The 23,222-nt window shown below is 37.4% G+C and overlaps 1 protein-coding gene across 16 annotated transcripts in view; it reads left to right on the top strand.

Annotated features, from left to right (window-relative positions):
• Window positions 1-17,708, top strand: part of LOC105233513 (tyrosine-protein kinase Src64B) — a 76,004-nt gene extending 58,296 nt beyond the window's left edge. For all 16 annotated transcript variants that reach the window (XM_029553501.2, XM_029553499.2, XM_029553491.2 and 13 more), the window contains 5 exons: window positions 5,923-7,777; window positions 12,024-12,243; window positions 12,347-12,600; window positions 12,986-13,293; window positions 13,357-17,708. In XM_029553501.2, the coding sequence (XP_029409361.1) occupies window positions 7,546-7,777; window positions 12,024-12,243; window positions 12,347-12,600; window positions 12,986-13,293; window positions 13,357-13,971 (1,629 nt within the window). In that variant the 5' untranslated portion in view covers window positions 5,923-7,545 and the 3' untranslated portion in view covers window positions 13,972-17,708. The remainder of the gene's footprint in view (window positions 1-5,922; window positions 7,778-12,023; window positions 12,244-12,346; window positions 12,601-12,985; window positions 13,294-13,356) is intronic.
• Window positions 17,709-23,222: the final 5,514 nt, after the last annotated feature.

Here is a 23,222-nt window from a genome sequence, read left to right as displayed (position 1 = left end):
ACTTCTGTACAAATGCCTTCGACTTTCTCATATATTTAGCAGCCGCTGATTGCGACATTTTGGGACCTTTCGTGCGGATGCAAAGGAACACAGCCTCGTAGCGCGACGCGTACTTAGCACTCATGGCGTTTAACGTGATTCTCTTTCAAAAGATCAACGACAACTGAACCTTTGTTGACAATGCATCAAGGACAAAGCTTCCCTCTATCGGCTCGCGAAGGAATTAGAGCGAAATCTTTCATTAACTGTCGGTAAAGTCGACCACGCTCTTACTCGACAGACTGTAATTCCATCTTTAGGAAATAATTTAAATCTTACTAGTATTTTCCGTCCATATTAGGGATATGTTACTAAGGTTAAAGTTGAAAAGATCATATTGGTTACAATTATTATTTCGTGTTTCAATTAAAAGAATAAAATGAATTATTAATCCTGTGAGACCTTCCTATCCTGCATAAAAGGCCAGCGATGGAGCTTGCAATTGAATGTAAATAATTCCATTTCGATCCTTAATATGTCTAAATATTGATACCAATTCATTTTCCCGTTAATAGTTGGGCCCAGGCCGTGACAGAAAAAGGCACCTTATGTCATAATATTGTATTTCCGCCTATGTGTTTTGTCGTCGTTTTTTGAGTAGCAGGGATTCAACGATTGACCTTTATGACGATGAAAAGTACTTCATCCATCAGGACCATTCGATTAATTTTCATTTCATCCGTTCCAAAAATGTGTGAAGTGGTTTTTTCGACTTTGACTCTCAAAAAGTTGTGCCTTATTTAAACGACTTCTAACAGTCTTCCGCGGTAAATTTCATCCATATTCTTCAATGATTTCCTGCATTATTTCACTTGAAGACCTAAATGGGTCGGACTTTGCTTTCCGGACTACGGCTTTATCTTCAGTAATTTTTGTCTTTCGCGGTAGTTGTAGTTTTTCTGTTTCTAGTCAAATAAATCTCCTTAGCTTTTATGAGTTTTCCCGGATTTCTTCATATTGTGCAAAATGCGTCTTTTTTCAGGACTACAATGCTTACCATGGCCCATTTTCCCTCGAATTAAATCATTTTATAATAGATAATAGGTTGTCTTTTACATTACGATAATTGGCAACTCTAGTAATGCAATCTGGCAACTCACGACGCTATCGTAAAGTTGAACATTTTTGATGTTATTCATGTCCAGAAAATTTTGACACACGAGCGCTGTTTATTTTGTTTACAGTAACTTAAAATATTCATCTCGACCAAAAATTGGAATAAAGTGGCGAATATTTTCGACGTGGATTAGCAGAAATCGTGCATCGGTGAACTAAATTCAATATTTGACGATGTACCATCAAGGAGTGTTCATCAGTGCTTATCGTGGGTATTGGGAGTTCAATCAGGGATGTAGATCCTTCCAAGACGAATTTTGTGAAGGTTGTCCCAAATGAATTTGCTGTTGCGGAAACCATTGATGCTGTGCGCAGACCGATACTGTTTTTGAGATAGATATCGATTTGAAAATTTACACAAGAATGTTTTCTCTTCAAAAAGTTGATCATTTGTCGGATCGGTCACCGCTATCGAAACACTATAGCGATTCAAATCAAATTGTTGTATATATTTTTTTTCGTTTGTGAAGGGTATTATAGCTTCCATGCTTAGAGCTTTTATTTCCGCATTTTAAATCCGTAGTTCTTGGGATATTTAGAGCCGAATATCTCCGTAAAACTAACATCACCATTCAAAGAACTGAAAAGGGATATTAGGATAATCAAAGAAAATATCTAAAAAAAAGGAGTTCTAACAGTATGCCTACCCCTTCAAATATCACATTGAACTCTTTACGCCGTATATATGTACATATGTAATTAATCATCACTTTTTGTACGGCTTTTATATTCTGCCTTACTTCATTTCCCTTTTGCCCTGAAATTCTTTGCTATTACATATACATACATATATTTTTTCACCCAAGTCATTTTAGTACTTCAGCTACTAAATAACACCAAAAAACTGAGTATCGCTTTTAATCCTTTATGATCTGCCCATGCCTCGATTTCCAGCTCACTGCACAATGCTAAATGAAAAAAGAAAAAGTGAAAAATATGAAAATCAAAATAAAATTGAAATGCAATCGATTTTTCGTTTGACTGTGCGGTTTTCATTTGTCAACGCTTTGTGTCCAAAAGTCCAGGGGCCGCTCGGACTTCATTCAGCTGAATGGCCATTTTGTACTTTTTGTTTCGGGTCTCTTTGACAGCAAATTTAGTTTCTGCTGCTGACACACACATGAACCTTGCTCTTTGACATACTGCTCGGTCATATGCGCTCATAGAGGGGGAAGTGAAGCGGACGCCTAGTCAGCTCGTCGCACGAGTCCAGACAGATGTTTCACATTAAATTGGTTGCAACAACCACAGGCGCCGCAATTCGAGCGCTTCTTGCCAGTTGCTGCTAAGTAAGCCCGTTTCTTAATTACACTCAATACAATCGATCGAAATCTATTTGTAAAGTAACAATTTAGCCTGAGCTGCTCTGCTATTGTTGTTATTGTTCTTAGGCTGCTCTTCTCGTTCACGTCTAGGATATTATCGAGGCACAAATTGCAATTTACACAGCCCCTCAATTAACCAATTGAACGCTATTAATGGCAACAGGCGATAATCAACCCTTGACTCCTCACACACACACATACACACGTTCCTGATCCGTTAAAGAGCTATAAGTGTGCTAATAGTAATAGGGAGCCGTATTAGGCAGGTGAAAGGATGGATATCGAGGGTTCTTCAATGTCATTGTCTTCTCTCGCTGTGGACAGTAACAAATGTAGAGACCGCAACAACAACATAAGGACAACAGTAGATGAACATCTGCAAGTGTTTATGCTGCAATTTAACGCCGACTGCCAGACAACGGTCGCCGATTTGTCGAGCACTGCACTCCAGTGCCTCCATCGCTCAAAGCCACCGTCGCAGCAACAACAAGTGTGTTGCCATAGACAAGTTCAGTTCAGCGCAGTCGGTCAAAGACTTTGTGCGCATTCTCTGCAGTTGAATGGAAATAAATTGCCAAAATCTCGAAAGGACATTTCACAGACGAAATCGGCTATCAACGAACGAAAAAGGTGAACGCCGGCCAACAACCAACAAACCGGAGTGAACGCTGGGTAGTGGGCCATAAGTCGCGTGCAGCCGGTAGCTAAGTTGCTGGGAAGCTGCGTGGCCGCTAAAGTCATTGGCCCGTCTTCTTGCTGTGCTTGAACTTGGCACTCGTGTTTGTGCGGGCGAATGACTTGTGGTTCGCCTATTAATGTTATCACACGTTTCTGCTTTAGTTGAAGGCTTTCTTCGCTTTTCGTATTTACTCATATTCATTTTTTGATTTGTGCAAATACCCGAGTGTGCTCAAATTTATTGCCAACTGCCATTGTAACTGCCTAAGCTTCTGTTTTTTGTCCGAGGCTAAACAAATGTTGCAGAATTTTCTTAAGAAGATGCAGAAGAGACAATGGGCAGCAAAGAAAATAAGTTTTTTTTCTAATTACACTTTGCACTGAGTTTTCCCACAAAGTTCTGTGACACAGGGGGAAACGTCGCAGACCCTCTAAAAATATATATATAAGCAGCATGATGAATTGGGTCGATTTAGTCATGACCAGTCTATATATGAACGCAGTTGTTCTACAGTTTCTGAGCAACTGTCCTTTCGTCTCCAAAAAAAAACTGTTTTTTGCCGAAATATTTGATCTGATAAATGTTTTCACATGTTCAAGGTCATATTTAATGATATGTTAGTGCCCAACTAATGTTGTATGATTATTTCTATGAGAGGAAGCAAACTCGCTAATGGTTGCATAGGTTTCTCGCATTTAGACTGAAAAGGCTGTTTTTTATAGATAATAGAGGCGCTACTTTAATTTAGGTAAATGTGTTAGGTAGACGCCTTCTTGAAGTATGCTGTTTCCCTAGTTAAATAGTTGGTACTCTACCCTATATTATATTTCAGTTATATAAACCTTAATTAGTCTGGCTGAATTAAAAATAAACCGGTCGTCATTGCACCGTTATATGAAAGTATGATCAGATTTAGCTATTAACATATTTTGCTAAAGTTCCCTTATTCGGAAACAGTTTAGGCTTTTATTCAATTAGGTATTTGAACAATAATAAAAGAACAAAACAAGTTCCAAGAAAGAAGACAAGTCGAAAATCGACTCTTCGGAAGGACGAGTTAATTATCCGCGAGTCAAAAAACGATCTCTATAATACGACAAATCAAAGTCGAGTTGCGGTTTTTGGAGAAATTTGGGAGTCTCAAGGAAAAAGCCAATATCCTCTGAACGCAATCAAAGGAGTCCCTAAGAGTTTGCAATGAAATACCGCAATACTGGACAGCAAAAGAGTGGAAAAAAAGTATTATTTACTAATGAAAGTAAGATAAATAGGGATTCTACAGATGGGAAAACGTATGTCCGCGGGGCTCGATGCAAGAAGTTGGACCCCAAATATACTAGGCCAACTTTAAAACATGGTGGCAGCTGTTTAATGTTTGGGGTGCCATGTCGTGGCAAGGTGTTGGGTCTCTTTGTTAAATCGATGGACGCATGGACCAGTTTAAATACATGTCAATCATAGTCAATCTAATGTTATCATATGCTGATGACAATATGCCCGTAACGTGGATTTACCACCAAGATAACGACTTGAAACATACTGACCTTCATGCAGCCCGGACTTAAACTCAATCGAAATTCTTTGGACACATTTGAAGGAATCATATAGTTGGAAATTTCCAGGGATTAGACAAAAAGATTAATAATAAAGATATAAAAATAGAATCATATTCCAAAGGACACCTACAAAAGTTTAGCGGAGTTAATGCCTCGTAGATGTCAAGCCGAGTTTGACAGTAATGGGCTTGCAGCCAAATATTAACTTGAAACCCGAAATAAAAGTATTTTTCCAATAAAAAAGGAAGCGTGAGAAACCTGAATATATTGGTTTCTAGAAATTCGGCATTTCATATATTAGGTTGTCAAAAAAGTCTTGCGGTATTTTCGCTAGTTGGCGCTGAAAGCGCGTAGTTCTAGTTTTATTCGTCGCATCGGGTCATGCTATACCTTTTTGGAAAGCTCATTTCACGCGCTAACACGTGTTTGATTGATTGTCGTTTCTTTTAAGTCGTTCGTGAGTTATAGCGTCGCAAACATGGAGCAAAATAAAGAGAAAATACGGCATATTTTACAGTACTACTACGATAAAGGCAAAAATGCATCTCAAGCCGCCATTAAAATTTGTGCAGTTTATGGACCCGATACAGTTTCCATTTCCACCGCACAACGATGGTTTCAACGTTTTCGTTCTGGTGTAGAGGTGGTCGAAGATGCGCCACGCTCCGGAAGGCCTGTCGTCGAAAATTGCGATAAAATCGCTGAATTGGTCGAAAGAGACCGGCATTGTAGCAGCCGTAGCATCGGTCAAGAGCTGGGCATGAGTCATCAAAAATTTATTTCAATTTTAATACAAAAAAAAATCCATAAAAAAACCGCAAGACTCTTTTGACAACCCATTATTTTATTTATAAGGTTTGGATTGTGGTAATTTGTATTCGAATGTTTCGAAACAAGTTGAGTTACTGGAAGTCGAAATTCATGATTATACATGAAAATGCTCAAATCTTTCATTATAGCGCGAAGGTACTCTTAACTTTTTAAAATAAACAAACTGTCACTTCAAGCAACATACAACAACAATGCTATCATTTCGACAAATGTCACATGACATGCCACACAATGACATTTCACTTGAAGCGTCATTGTTTTGAGGTATATTTTCTTTGAAGCGCTCCACAAATAAACACACACTAATATTGATCCCTTCCTTTATGTTTCTTAGTAAATATACTAAAATATATTTATAACTTTTTTCTCGTTACAGATACGCAACTTGAGCAGAGCAGCAACAATAACAGTGGTAGCAGCCGTCAGAGCAACTAAAAAAGTCAATCCTTAGGGTCAAGGGAAATACCGTCGTACAGCAATGAGAATAACGTCAAAGAAAATCAAACAATATATAAACAAAAGAGCAAAGAATAACACATGACTGCAACACAAACGAAATTGCCGACGCCGCCGACGAGGACGAGAACGAGTACGACGACATAAAGGTCGCCGTGGCGTAACCGAACACGATTACGAAGCCAAAGGCAACACTAAGCAAACACAAACACAGGCGAAAGAAGAAAATAAAACGAACGAACGTGGAAGCAACAAATCCGCAGTACCCGCAGTACTAATACAAAGGTGCTTGTGAGCACTGCACAGCACAGCACAGTGCAACGGTACGACGACGGCACAGAGGGACAAGCGACTCGTCACAAGCGCCAGTGCCACTAAAAAACCAACACAACACATCCAACAACAACCTAAATACTAAACATTAATAAACTACATAAAACCGTGCGTGCTAATCATTAACTAATACTAGAAGCCAATATAACTGTAACACAAGCGTACTCAGTGCAACAGTGTGTCCCAAACCGGTGTGTCACGTGTCCCAGTCACAACTACTAGTTCACCGCAAATATAAACTGTAATCAAAAGGACAACCCGTCTCTAGTGCAGCACGTAGCCATAGCTGTAGTACTTAGCGTTGGTAGTAGTTAGTAGGCGCCAACAACTAACTGTATCCGAAGCTTTTCAAATTTAAAGCCCTCCACGTTTTTTCACTTTTAAATCGTAAATATTTTAATGAAAACAAAAAATCCAAAAACAAAAAACTTGACTGATAGTTTATTAAATTAATTAAACATCTCAATTCAATTGAAATTTAAACGAATGTTCACAAAACTACAACAACAACAACAACACTCGTACGCATGCAACAAATGATCTCGAAATCAAAACAGAACTCCACGTTAAAGCCAGTAACGCGCGAAAAGGTCGAACTTTATTTGAAGTAAAGCAAAAAAGCGACGAAAAAACAACAACAATTGCAACAACTCAAAGCGAAATTGACAAACCAAAAACCAACAATTAACATTGCCAAAAACGAACAAGAATTGCAGCATTTTTTAAAAAACACGAATAAGTGAAAAACACCACAACAACAACTACAACGCATATGATAGCATTCGTATTGACAACGACGTTTAGTCAGTAAACCCCCCCAAAAAAACACGAATAAAAGCTAAATAATAACGGGACAAATCAAATTGCAACCGTGCGTCTGCTCACTGCAACACGGCGGTGGTGCAAGCATTTAAACGCAGTGCGCTCGCGAATAATCAAATTTGGTGCAACAAAAAATTTATTCAAAACTTAACTTAGCAAAGTGACTTTTTCATTACTCAACGCCTTTTTGTTTTTGTTGTTGCATAAAATTGAGTGCCACAGCGTTGCGAGCTGGCGGATAAGCCAATTTTATTTATAACACAAAGCAAAGCGCGTGAGCGAGTGAGCGAAGCAGCGGCCGGCCGGCTAAGCGCGTTGATTGTGGCAAGTGGCCAGTGGCCAGCAGTGGCAAGTAGCAAGCGGCGAGTGGCAAGCAGACGCAAGCAAAATGGGCAATAAATGTTGCAGCAAACGACAGGATCAGGAGCTGGCGCTTGCCTACCCGAGTGGCTATAAAAAATCAGATTACACATTCGGTCAGACGCATATAAATAATAGCGGGCAAAAGCATAACAATGGCGGCTCGCTGGACTCCCGTTACACACCAGATCCGAATCGTGGGCCGCTCAAAATTGGCGCCAAGGGCGGCGCAGACATAATACGCCCGCGTACAACGCCAAGTAAGTATTCAGATCCGTTATATTTACTCTGCTCGTGTTTGTGTGTGTGTGTTTCTGGGTGAAATATGTACATATATGCGCCTGTAGTTGTGTGAGTGTATGTGTGTGCGCTGTTAATTATTAAGTTTGCAACGCGCAGTGGGCATTTGGGAAACCCAGTGACTTGACAGACTCATTTGCCCAGTACGCATATATAACTGTATAGGTATTTAATTATGTGTGTGTGTGTGTGTTTGTGAATATGAGAAATCACTGTTCGCACATACATACATATGTACATATTTGTGTGGGCAATTGTGTGAAAGGTCGCTCGTTTTAATATTTTATTGCTTGTAATCCGTATTTATTTGTTAATCAGGGTAAGCTCGAAGCTCATTGAGTGAGTGCGAAACATTTTTGAGTTATTCATTAATTAAATTTTAATTCTGACTCACAAATGTATGTACATACATATGTATGTGTAAGTGTATTTTTGGGTATACTGGTTGTTAATATCTAGTGAGCTGTAAACTTTTCGGTGATTGAGATATATAGGTTAGTCGAAAAAGTCTTTTCGTATTTTGTCATTAGATGTCTTTGCAATCTTATATCTCCAGTGCCACCAATCACATTGTGTCATATCATTGAATACAAATGAATTGTCTGTGAAAAATTTAATAGATCGAATTAACACCTGCAATTCTTTGCTGAAACGAAATTAAATTGAACCATTTCTGAAGCGAATGGTAATAGGAGACGAAAAGTGGATAAAATACGACTAAAATGATCATATTCCCAGCGTGGTGAAGCTCAACAAATGGTCGCAAAGTCAGGATTGACGCCTCGAAAGGTTATGCTGAGTGTTTGGTGGATTGGAAGGGAATCATCCACTATGAGCTACTCCAGCCTGGTCGAACGATTGATTCTACATTTTACTGCCAACAACTGATGAAATTGAAGCAAACAATCAAAAAAAAAACGGCCAGAACTGATCAACAGAAACAGAAACAGATCGTCTTCCATCAGAATAACACTAAACCACACACACATCTTTGATGACTCGGCAAAAACTGGGAGAGCTTGGCTGGGAAATTCTGATGCATCCACCGTATAGCCCTCACCTTGCACCATCGCACTACCATTTGTTTCGGTCAATGCAGAACTCCCTTAATGGAGTCAAATTGGCTTCAAGAGATGACTGTGAAAATTACTTGTCGCAGTTTTTCGCCGAGATACCAGAATTGTTTTACACTGATGGTATAATGTTTCTAGCGGAAAATGGCAAAAGTGGTCAACCAAAATGGTACATATTTGGTTCATTAAAGTTCATTATAAATATAAAAAAATAAGTTGAAGCTTCATTAGAAATACGAAAATACTTTTTCGACTACCCTATATACATACCTGTCGATTGATAGCATTGAGCATAGGTACATATCAGGAACCCCTTTGTCTTTAATCACTTAGGTATACAATTAATATTTGCTATTAATTTGAGGCACTAACATGTAATAAAACTGTTTTCAATATCCTCTCGATTTCTTTCAACGAGAATACTTAACACGTCCTTGTACTAGTTTATACTTTCACCGCTCCCCGATAAGTTTTTGCCCTTTTGAGACTTTTTTTTGCAGATATAATAATTCAATTTGATACAGTTTCGAAGATATTAATGCTTACCAACTGTGAATGATCGCGATCAGTAGCGTTACATAAAACTTAGGTTAGGTTAGGAACTGCGGGCAACGTAGTTCTTAAGGTTTATGAGATTTAAGCTCAACTTGTGTAATTGAAATCTAGCAAAATCCGTGGCGGAAGAATGACTGAAGTAGATGTGGAAATTTTTGAATGATAAACATTAGTGTGCAAATTCCTTGTGATTTATATTTTGAAAAATATGTTTAAAAGTCAACTTTTAGCTCATGAACAGGAAAGCTTCTACTTTTGAGTTAGATACGGAATTCCAGCATTCTGCATCGCCACAAGTTTTTATACTATTTATTTACATCACTCTAAATATTACATTAGTATGTGTGTATACATAAACGCCCAGCGGTAACGTCATAAAACGACGACTTTCCTTCTCGCTTGGCTTGAGCTCAACAACGCTTAAGTACGACTTAACGCGGTTGAATAATTAAATATTTATAGTTGTAAGCTGTTAGGCGCTTGCATGCACAGTGTTGGGCAGAATTAAAGCGCTTTGTGGTTCACGAAAACACCGTTTGACACGATTTTTGGGTCTGGCTGCTGTTTCAGTTTCTTTAACACCAAAAATCAAGGAATTTTTTTACATTCAAAATTGTTTTTGTAAAACTCTTTTTTTTTCGTTTTTCTTTTATGTTCGTATGGACAAATTAAGCCCATTCGTATCGGGCAAAGGCAAGCTTTTAGGGATAAAAATAGAAATTCTAATGTTTTTCAATGTCTAGATCCAGAATTTGAGCATGACAACGGAACCCAAAAGACATTTTTTTTGTTGACTGGTGTAATTGATGATAATTTGTTCAACTCAACGAGTCCCTGAATTTCTAATTGCTTATATACAAAGAAAACATATTTTTACGTTGTGTTAATTCTAAGCATACTATTAGGCTACTGGGACTCACGCCTCATATGGGTAATATCACTCTTACCTTATATTTTTCTTCCATTTACCAGCATACATTATTTTGAGATCGGGACATACATAATTAATTGGATTGGGTTTTAAAGCGCGCCCAAATGTAAGCAATTGTTTTTATAAAGGCAGTATCACGCCTGCAATAACAAAATTCCTGAGTAGTTTGTGGTTTTATTACACAAGACGAGACTAAAACAGTATTTGCTGTAATGGACATATTGCATATATTTTGCGCGCTACTGTGCCTAATAAAACTTTCAGTGCTGTATAGGCGTGTGTGTGTTTGTAGTGCGCTTGAGCAGCAGCAACATTGAAACTTGCCCTCTGGCACACGCCCGCCCTAGCGACGGCTGCTGCTGCGCTGAACCTTGCGACCGCACAACACAGCTGCGCATTGAACGCTGAGACCGAGACCCCGCAACTGCGGCATTCATTGGCGCTGCAACGTGGCGAAGTGCATGCGGCAGCAGCAGCTGTGATTGCTGTGTCTTCATTATTGAGGCTTGCGAGAGCATTACAAGCCAGCTTGAGCAAATTCCATTTGCAGGCCAAAGTTGAAAGGCGCAGAACAAAGCTGATTTTCGCTGTGCAGCACTTGTAGCAAATGCCACTTGATACGCTCGCCTCGCCACATGTGTGCCAGCAGCAGCGCGGTGGTGCGTGTGGCATGTTGCCTATGCGCTGATATGTGCATCTGTAAGCGTTATGTATGTTTTTCGAGCGGCTCTGAGTGTGTGTGTGTGTGTGAATTCACGGAATGCACGCCGAGGCCAAGGCTCCTTGCTAAAAAAGCTAAGCTGCCAACTGGTCGGCAGGCAATTATTTACATTTTCATTTACACAGTCACAAACAGACAACGCTGCTTCTCAACTTTTTACTTCGTACACACATATACACTCACACATGCACACTTTGCGCTCTTAACACCAAAAAGTATGATTGACCGAAAAACACACGAACAGCGAGTAGCGAGTAAATATCTAGTGCAATACAATTAGCGACAGTAAGTGCACTTGGAAAAAGTTGGCATTACGCGGTACCGTTATTCATTAATTTTGCATCTCATCTGCCACTTGCCCCTTGCTGTTGCTGGCTTACATTTTACAGTTATTTATTTTTTTCTGTTTTGCTCTTCATTCAATTAGTAGATTGTGTTGCAATGAATTATGGCAGCGCGACCGAGAATGCGGCGTTTTTAGGTTGCTTTAAAAGGTTTTTAAATTTACACACACATACATACACGCACACTCGTGCATTCAGCATTACTTTGCATGTGTGTATGCTGGTGTCGAAGTTTATTATTTATCTGTGTTTTATTGTAGCTCCTGAAAACCCGAACTCTTGAGCGCGATCCAGCACTCTTGTAGTTAAAAAATATATAGCAGAAATGAAGCTTCTTCCTCGGTTTATTAAATTTCCTCAAATTCAACCGATTTTTCCAATTTCCTCAAGCGCTTTGCCAGCTGCCGCCATTTGGTCCTCGTCGACGCAATCAAATACACATTAAAATTTACTTAAACCCAACCCTTATGTAGACACAGCACACAAATGTATTTAAAAAAAATTATATATACATATATATATGTATTTGCCTTTCATAACCCCCACTCATCTCTGCTTACTGTTTCCTTGTTGTATTTACAGCTGGCGTTCAAGGTGGTCTGCCCAAGCGGCGTGTCGTGGTCGCCCTATACGATTACAAGTCGCGCGATGAGTCTGACTTGAGCTTCATGAAGGGCGACCGGATGGAAGTAATCGACGACACCGAGTCCGATTGGTGGCGTGTAGTCAATTTGAGCACACGCCAGGAGGGTTTGATACCCCTAAACTTTGTCGCCGAGGAGCGCAGCGTGAACAGTGAAGAGTAAGTACACATACATACATACATACACATTTTATATGATTTTCCATGTGTTGCTGATTTAATAAACATATATTCCTTCGCTCTCCGCTCCCCCTTCTTTTAGTTGGTTCTTTGAAAATGTGCTACGCAAAGAGGCCGATAAGCTTTTGTTGGCGGAGGAGAATCCGCGCGGTACATTCCTGGTGCGTCCGTCGGAACACAATCCCAACGGATATTCGTTGTCGGTGAAGGATTGGGAGGATGGCCGTGGCTACCATGTGAAACATTATCGCATCAAGCCGCTCGACAATGGTGGCTACTACATAGCCACAAATCAGACTTTCCCCTCGTTGCAGGCGCTGGTGATGGCCTACAGTAGTAAGTTGTTAATTTTATGCACACGCATTTGTCAATACAGTAGCGGCGAGTTTCTGGTGCCAAATTGAAAATGTAAAACGCGTTTTTCAAAGTGAAACATTTAGACGACACGGAATATACGGACGGATGTTCGCTGGACTTAGTGAAGTTCTAAATATTTTTCGCGTTTGATTTAGAACTATATAACGGTAAAGCTCGGCGAAACCGTTGTAATCCGCTAAAAGTAACAACTTCGAAGATCGAATTCGAAAATCAATGAAAATCCTCAGCAAAAATCTTTAAATTTAATGTTTTCATTGCCAGTCACCATTTTATGGCCGCTACTGTAACTGGTTGCGCGTGTTATTTGCCATGTTGTATATTCATTTGCTATTAATTTCCGTAGAAAATGCACTTGGCCTTTGCCACATACTGTCGCGTCCGTGTCCGAAGCCACAGCCGCAAATGTGGGACCTGGGACCGGAATTGCGTGACAAGTACGAGATACCGCGCTCCGAAATTCAATTGATACGCAAATTGGGACGCGGCAACTTCGGTGAGGTGTTCTACGGCAAGTGGCGCAACAATATTGACGTCGCCGTGAAAACGCTGCGCGAAGGCACCATGTCGACGCAGGCGTTCCTGCAAGAGGCCGCCATTATGAAGAAGTTCCGACACAATCGCCTGGTGGCCTTGTATGCCGTCTGCTCGCAGGTGAGTACATACATACATATTGGTGGAATTATTGATTGATTTGTCTTACTTTCTATTTCGCAGGAGGAGCCCATCTACATTGTGCAGGAGTATATGTCCAAAGGCAGCTTGTTGGACTTTCTACGCGAAGGCGACGGCCGCTATTTACACTTTGAAGATCTTATCTACATAGCCACGCAAGTGGCCTCCGGCATGGAATATCTCGAATCAAAACAACTGATACATCGTGATCTGGCCGCACGCAATGTGCTGATCGGCGAGAATAATGTTGCCAAAATTTGTGATTTCGGTTTGGCGCGCGTTATCGCCGACGATGAATACTGCCCCAAACAGGGATCGCGCTTCCCTGTCAAATGGACTGCACCCGAGGCGATAATCTATGGCAAATTTTCCATCAAATCCGATGTCTGGTCATATGGTATACTGCTAATGGAACTCTTCACCTACGGACAAGTGCCATATCCGGGCATGCATAGTCGAGAAGTCATTGAGAATATCGAACGTGGCTTCCGCATGCCGAAACCAACTAATCACTATTTCCCCGATAATATTTATCATCTACTATTGCAATGTTGGGATGCGGTGCCGGAGAAACGGCCAACATTCGAATTCTTGAATCACTACTTCGAATCGTTCACCGTGACGTCGGAGGTGCCCTATCGGGAGGTGCAGGATTAAGTAGCGTAGCACTCGAAATGCCGCGAGTGGTACAGCATTATTGCCAGTGCGATATACATACATACACATACATATATACAAACATACATAAATTAACTAGATTTAATTGTAAGCCTTTTTAATTCAATTGAGAAGTGAGTCGTCAAAACAAAAACAAAAACAAAAGTATCTACATTAAAGAAAACAAAAAGAAAACAAACAACTTTTCAATGCAAAAGTTGAAATTGCTGCAGCGTAAACGCCAGCAGCAGCATCAAGGTGCACACGCAATCGTTTGGCGCTGCTATGTATGGGGCCAGTGGGATGTACCAATTGAAGAAGAAGAATTTTTACATTCGCAAAGAAACTGCTACATACTAAAAGCTATTCTACATTATATACATACATAACACATAGTACGCGTATGATATATGCGTACGTTTATGATAGTATAAAAACGAAAAACAGGAAAAAAAGAAGAAAAAAAATATTTTACACTTGATAAGCGAAATCTTTTATAATTTATATAGAGGTATTTATGTAATTTTAAGCTTATGGCAAATGAATTGTGCTATATAAGAAAAGCATTTAACAAATACAAAAACAACCACAACAATAAAATATGTAATAGTCAGTCAATAGCAAGAAACACGAAAAAGAATACGTTAAAATCTTGCAAAAAAAAATTACAACAAAAAAGATAAATCTCTCCATGCATTTATCGAGTTCCATGCGCATGCGTTGGGTTAGCGCTGAAACTGTCTCTCTCTTTGAATTAATTTTTATTTTCACTGTTCTCTTTTTAATTTTTCCTAGTATGTAGTTATTTTACTAAGGAGTAAGTTCATTGAAACCTGTTAAATCGAATTACTTTTAAACACTATTACAAAAACAACTAACGAATTTAATTTCTAAGCTTTAGTTTGTATAAATCGAATTTAAGCGTGCTCACAAAAATTCACAAAAGTGGCAAAGCATTGCTACGAGCGCATATATTTTGCGCTTATTTCACTTTTTTGTATTTGTATTACACTTTTTTCTTCATTGCACTTCATGCCAGAGCCATCAGTAACACTTGCATCTGTTACCGAATTTTCAGTGGCAAAACAGCTGTCATCTGTCAGCTGCTTAAGAAAGAGTAAGAAAAAGAGTAAGAAAATGCATTATTTCATCATTATTGCTTTAAGTTTTATACTACTGCAACAACAACTAACCTGCAAAGCTATGAAGAAAAAACTGTTTTTTTTTTAATATCACTGTTAATTTTCTTAAAAAAAAAGTAATAATAAAACGCAGTTAAGTCAAGCCGTTATTGAGCGACAGCTACAGCTCAGCAAATATACACTTGCCCACTCGTTGTGCTGTGGTGGTAATAAAATGTTTCTATTCAAGTGACTGAGTAAGCGTATTAATATTTGATAGTTAGCATTTCTCTAGTAATTCGATTGCTGCACAAAATTTTGTATTATGGACTTACCAAGTTTTTCATTTTTGCGTGCTACTTAATATTTTTGAATAAAACTAAAAATTATTAAAAAAAAAGTTAGGTTAAACCTGTGCAATTGAGCTCAAACTATTAAAATTTACATTTTCATTGTAATTTATTTGAATTGAATTTTCTTTTAATAAATTTAGATGAAAGATTGCTTTTATACATAAGGAAAACATATTTTATAAAACGTAAATTCGAATTTTTTCGTATTTGTTTAGAATATTTTTGAATTAATTTAATCAAAATTTATATTAATTTTTCACTATTAAATGGGTGTATATTTGGCTGAAGTATTAATATATTTGGTAAAAATACCGTTTACAGAGTTGCAGATTTCCTGTGGTTTGGTTTTTGCAGCTATTTTCATATGTAAACAAATTTATTATATACTTACATATGTACATTTTGAATCTTCTTCTTCTTTAATAGCAAATTTATTATATACATTATGTATCTTCTTCTTCTTTAATAGCGTAGGCACCGCTTACGGTTTTGTTTTCCTCAAATATTAGCATCGCAAAATGTTAGGTTAGGTTATTCACAGTTTACTTACTCAGTCTATGAAAGGTTATCAAATACGTGAATTTCGATTTTTTAAAGCAGATAACCTCAAATAACATAATAATATTTGAGTGTCTACAGTTTCCTATTTACATTCTATAAAATATTGTTACATAATTTCATTTTTTCAATTTTTTTTTAATTTTTCAAATTTAATATCATATTTGTACATTTTTTGATATCCTTCTGTTGTCAGTATCATTCTTCCATATTTGCACTCCATTTTTTGTTTCGAATACATTTCTTTATAAAAAAAAACTCACAACAACACTGCTTACAATAAGACATTTGAAAGCATTCCTGAATTCATTCACATCGGCGTACTCTCAAGCCAAATCTCCTATTTACCTAAATGGACTTCCTATAAAAGACAGCTGATCCACATCCTTACTGATTTCACTGCTCACTACTCGCAAAGGTTTCAGAACTATATACATACATACATACATACCCACGACATGTAAACCATCTACTGCATACACATTGTATTTACGTAAGTCTCTTCCAGCTTTGCTTTCTCATGCGCATCACAACTTCGTCATTTTATTTCTCCAGCGTACGAACTACTCATTAGAAGATCACTTTAGTATACAATAAACAAATTTAACTGGTATATAACCAGTAACATACATACATATACATTATTATATGGCATTAATACATATATACAAAACGAATGAAACCAAAGTTATTATTTTTTTTTTTGTTTTTTGTTTAAACGAGCGGAGAGCTCAACTTTTTTGTAACGAAAATTTCTCACTAAACTATATAAATATGTATAGGGTATAAAGTAGTATATATACATACAACCACGAGTGAATTCTTGCATAAGTAAATATCAGTACACACATACATACATACCAGGAATCCATTGGAAGCGTGGATAGAAAATCAGTAGCAACACAATTCGTACTCTCCACATGCAAACAAATAAAGAAATATGTGAAGTTGGCACCTACATACATACATACATATATATAGTAACGATATTTGAATGAAAGTCAAGTAGATATGTCAGCAGTAAAAGTAAAATCGATAACGGTATAAACTTATAATCAGGCAATCCATGTCAGCGGCCAACAACGCCAGCGAATTTAATCACAAGTAATTGGATTGTGCTCGCAGCATTAGTGGAAGCTGAATTGGATTTGCGCGCATACATACATAGATACACTTAATTAATTACACATGCTAAACATTTAGTTACCGTTAAGCGCCAGCACATAATAAATAATTAAATTGGCCCTCATTTGGCTGAAATCCAGTGCATAGAAAATGTGGTCGGAAAAGTGATTTGCAAAGCCAGAAATATGTTTCCATCACCTACACACATCACATACGTATACATATACATACATATATGCATATAAGCATACATGCAACCGTGCTAAGCTATTTTAGAATTGAAAAATGGAAACATAGTTAATTTACATACAAACATATTTAATCATTTCATAGTCATACATACATACATACATACATATATGATATCATTATAAACCGCCAGAAGAATTGCATTGCATCCATCCTCATTGTCGCATAAACAAGTTGTGCTCACACACATACGTACATACATACATACACATGCACATACATATTAAGCATTCGTCATAATGTTATGTTACATAAAGCAATTAATTAATTAGTGAAACCAGATTAAAAAAAAAATAATTATTGAATAAAAATAAGTTAAAACAAAACAAAAAAGCATAAATGAATAATGAGAAAATCAACAACAAAATCATTAGAACGTGATTAGGATTAACGTGAATGATAACCTATAAAAATTGTTTAGCGTAGTTGGTAATTTTTTGTACATAAACAAATAAATATTATTAAATTTAAAGCGTAATAATAAATATTAAAATAATAATAACTAATGTGAGAACAAATTGAAAGTGGATGGTGGTTGGTAAGGGAGGTATACACACGATTCGCTGCCAAAGCGAATAAGTGGTGAATCATAAATCATAGCTGACAGAAATTATGTGTAATAATAATGAAATAAATTATGATATAAAATTCAAATATACGAAATGTGTTTCACTTAACCTAACCTAAAAATGGCCGTGAAAAATTTCCTCGTTTTTTTTAACTCTGAATATGTTATGCGAATGGCGGAAATTTCCTTTCAATGTTTCTTTTCATACTCTTGCAATATGTTGCTGTAGAGTATAACCGATGATTCTTGCGGCTTACAAACCAAACCGTTGTTTTTTCTGGATGAAATGGCAGCTTCTGGATCTCTTCAGTTTGCTCTTCGTTTCAAATGCGGCAATGTTTCTTGTTAATATTCCCATTGAGCCAGAAACGGGTCTCATCGCTGAAAAAAATTTAGCTCAAAAATGTCGGTTTTTCTTGGAACTTTTCAAGAGCTCATAGAGCGAAGTTATGTCACTTTGGAACGTCGTGCGGATTCAGTTCTTGCATAAACTGTATTTGGTACCTCTAGGCACCGAATATGTGGACCCTAGTTGACTTTTGACCGACAATTTCGGTCGAAAATGGTTTGAATCGGCTCAATACTTCTCTGAGGCCCCATATACCTAATATAATAATAATGTATATATCGGCCAATACATGAGTTATCTCAATGAAAATGACAGAACGTGTTTTAGTCATAACAGTGTATGTTTGTGCCTAAAATAGATACACTTGAGCGAAAACTTGACTTACCCCCCTATAACTAATATCAGGAACTTCGAACAACCGGCTGGCATTACTCCATATGTTTGGTGAATGTGTGTGAGGTACATTGGCAAAAATGGATAGAATCGGGTCGAGACTACCGCAACTCTAATATAATGATTTTGGTTTTTCTAATAAACCTTAAGTCGAATATGTCGGACAGTGTATGAGTTATATATGGTGTATGTGCATATATGTATGTATATAGGGTAGGCCATATAAAATTTTAAATTTCGAAGATAGGGCGTAAAAGATTGAGTCTAGCGTTTACTGTATGGCACGTAGCGCCGTCCTCTGGAACCAAATGTTGCCCAAGTCTTCCTCTTCAATTTGCGTGAAGAAAAATTCGGTTAACATTGCGCGATATCGCTTCATTCATCATATCATATTCTTCATTTCCGAAGAAAAACGGGCCGATGATTCCACCAGACCAAAATCCGTACCTATCAGTGATTCGTGCTGGGTGCATTAGCTTTTCGACGATTACGTGCCCTAAATGCGACAATTCTGCTTGTTAACGTAACCATCGAGGTGGAAATGAGCCTCGTCCGAAAAAATTATTTTTCGGTAAAATTGACCATCCTCGGTCAAACGATCTTCTGCCCAATCTGCGAACTGTAGAATAGTGAATAGCGACCCATTTCGTAAATTTTAGACTTTTTACTGAATATCTGTCACTTTCCGAATGGTATTTGACGTTTCCAATGTCGAAATATAGATAATTCAAATTTAAAACGTTAGATGGCCCACCCGATATAAGATTGCTTGCATTCCGAACCTCTGGTTGTCATTTTACACCTTCAGTTTTTTTAAAACGTTCGTTGCACCCGAACTTATTAGCACTTCCTTACTTATTTTTGTTTTATTTGGTATCTCTATTTTTCTTCGTGGATCCTTTGCCTTGTACAATATTTATTCGCGAGCGCACAAACCTGGCGAGAGAAGTTTTGCCTTCTCTACCCTCTTCGCCTTCTTCTACATACTATATGACTCCATCCCCCGAGCAGTTCGATACCAAAACGAGGTTTCAGACAAGGCGATTCCCTAACGTGCGACTTCTTCAATTTACTCTTGGAGAAAATCCAGGGTGTTGTGGAAACTGATAGTTATCGGAATCAGAACTGAAACCGATCAAAAAAAGTAGTAGGTGTCATGAATGCAGATATTATTGGTTTGATGTTCGAAACAGAATTTTTATCGGTTTTGGGTGTCACGGAAACCAATTACATCGGTTTTGCTATTAGAAACAAAGTAAGAACAAAATCGGTGGTCAAAGGAACCCATTTTGAGTCGATTACGGACATCCAGGCAGCCGTGACGAGGGTACTCGCGGACATCCCAGTCGAAGCGTTCCAGAAATGTTACGACGACTGAAACGCGCTGGAATCGCTGTATAGCTGCCCAAGGGGGCTACTTTGAAGGGGATGACAGAGTTGTAGAATAACTTTCAAATATACGGTTTTTTTTGGAATCAGTCTCATTACTTAATTGTCATTCCTCGTAGCAATTCTGTCTTGGCTTCCACGACACCCCTGAACAATTCGAGCTGCAGATCTAAATAGAGAAGGTGCAATATTCTATAAGAGTGTACAGCTTCTGGCTTACAATTCATGGAAGGCATAATACATACTAACCGTATGCTGTGACACCAAACTGTACCTGTGGTAAGCCAAAATGGCCGCATACTCACCCGAAAATCCGCAGACAAAATAAATGCGTTAACTTTTTGGTCTTTTGTTTTTGGACACCGATAAAAACATTGATTTATTTAAAAACTTCGAAAACGGTCTCTCATTTGCAGTATTCTACATATTGTTTTTTGTTGTAATTATTGTAATTTGGGTAAGTAAAAGTATTGAATCGGTTGATATTACCATATGCAATGAACAATGCGCCCACTCTTGATGCAATTCTTGATCGAGCACTTCTTCTTCTGCAGCACTCTTTAATGCTGTTTGTGTATGTGTATGTGTGTGCGTATAGTAATTATTATCATGCCAAAAATGGCGGTTGTGTGAAAGTTTAAGGGTTTTTGTTTTTGTTGTTTTGTTTATAAAGTACGGTTACTTAGCTAATTTTTGAAATAGTGTATTTTTAAAAATTTGATTTCTACAGACTTTAGTTTACACAGAGACAGAGTTGCACGGCCATAGTGAAGTAATAGATCCGCGACCATTTAAAGTACATATGTATGTATGTGTGAGTGTAATTAGACAACTCTCCCGCTTTGAATGCTTGCTCTATAAATACATGGATACTAGTTAATTAAGTTTATTATTCGAAAATTGATTTGCTGCTGCTGAGACTACATAATGAATACCTAGTATGTATATATAAGTATTATGTAAGTATGTATGTATGCAAGTACAAAGTTATGTAAATTCGTAGTTGAAATTAATGTGTGGTGTATGTAAATATGTATGTCAGTGTTAATTTTACATATTTATTGCTAGGCTACATTATTTTCAATACTTTTTTGCTTATATTTTCAAATACATTTTGTTATATTGTTGTTTTTGCATTGCCATAACAAAAGCCAGAGCGCGGTCACTGTCCATTTCATTGGCCATTCTTCCGCTACTGTCTTTACCGTCTGATTTTTGTTATTGCACTACAAAATCCATTAAATGTACACGGCGCTCCGCTCCGCTCCTCACACACACACGCACGCATTCGTCAGCGCCTTAAAAGCTGCTTATTTGTCAGATTTCCTCAGCTACATACATTTTGCTGCTCCCTGGCTTTGATTACAAGTATTCAATTACATTCGATTATATTTTCGATTATTTAAATTTCAATTTGTTTACACACACACATTTACATATTTATGTGTGTAGGTATGTGTTTAGTTATTGCATGCGGTTTCAATATTTGGCGCCACTAAATGTGTGTCCATTCTATTTGTCACTTGTGTACTTATGTAAGTATTCGAGTATTTTAAACCTGTATATCATTGTTGAAAGTCGAAAATATTTCACTTCTCAGTTTTCTTAATTAACTGTTACTCTTAATAAGTTTTTATTTTAATAAAAAATTGTATTGATACGTATACTTTTACTACATAGTGTATATTGAATTAGCTGAGCATTGAATGAAACTTTAATTATCGAATTACCAAGATCTCCCCTCCCGCTCACTATAATTAATGAATTCGTGTGGGACTTTAAGTATGTTGAAAAACTATTTTTTCCGATTTGCTTTTATAAATCGCTTAAATATATTTTTTTTAGCCATAAGATATACATATTTTATATTTACAAAACTCCATGGATGTTGTTGTTTCCATTATTAAATAAGCTGTGTTGACGTCATGAGAATCAATTATGATGGACTTTAGTTAGAAATCTTTTCCAGACTGCCCCGCCTTCCGAGCTTTTGTATTGTATTTCACACCCACTCTCAATGAGTTCTTTTGTATTTGACTTCGTCCTTTAATTTGTAGAATAACACTTCTTTTTTTAAATGCTGAATCTGCTATTTTATTGAAAACTTGCAGGTATCACCGGTTCCTATCTCACAAGGCTCTTTAATGAATACGTTCGCATACAAACAGAGTTGATTAGACAGCGAGCAGCTCTATCAGCTTCAAACCTAATCCGGTTTGCGTTACAGTTTTAGCGCTTAGTTAGCTTGTGCGCTTTTGTGTGCTTTTCTAAAAGCTCCTTGCCTAAAAGATTTAAAAAGCTCAAAATTTTATAGTAAAAGCTCCAAATGGACTTCACCAGGCAGCACACTCCTTTTTATTTAACCTATCATACGAGTTCATTTCCTTTCATCAATTATAGGTTATAACAGATGCCAGCAAATATTTACGGCAAGTGTAGCTTCTGCCAGTTCAACTCAAAAATTACGTGTATCTGTCTGTATCTTTATGGTAGATCTAATTAGATTGATCAATGAAAATTTCGCATTATTTTTGAATTGCTTGGCTCGGCATCATTGAAGCAGACTCGAGCGACTTAATAGTTTGATTATTAGTATTGATTATTTGTAAACTAAAACTGGATTCTCAATAGCTGTTTGCTGCTTCTAGAGCGATTTTTTGTCTATGAAAGATTTGTGAATCTTCAATTCTGCTTTTGGTACCTTAAAAGATTCACAGTGTGCCGGTACAATTGTTATAACACTTTGTTCCACTATGTGTTCTTAAGAGCTTCCACCAATAGAGCCGTTGTTTATGTACTGGCAAGCTAGCTATGACATTATTTCTTTACATAATAGAATCTCCTTAACATTGCTCTAACTTTAATTGTTTATTTCAAATATTTAAACATGCTTCAAGCTTAGCAACCGATTGAAGTGTTTTGTGGCGCATTTACTCTCTTAATAGATATTTCAGTGCGAAGCAAAAGTGAGTTTTCGTGCTAACAATAATTTTGTTTTCAATATATTATATAATATGCTATGTACATATGTATAACAATTTGTCTATTTCGTAGCGAAAAATAGTAATTGCATAGATTGGATGTGGCGCTTAATGCTTTTATAAGAAAATGTAATGTTAAAAATAATTCAATTTGTATTTTTTTAG

Source organism: Bactrocera dorsalis, chromosome 5, assembly GCF_023373825.1.
Source record: "Bactrocera dorsalis isolate Fly_Bdor chromosome 5, ASM2337382v1, whole genome shotgun sequence".
In the NCBI taxonomy this organism is placed as follows: Eukaryota; Metazoa; Arthropoda; class Insecta; order Diptera; family Tephritidae; genus Bactrocera; species Bactrocera dorsalis.
This window is presented reverse-complemented; position numbering and strand designations above follow the sequence as displayed.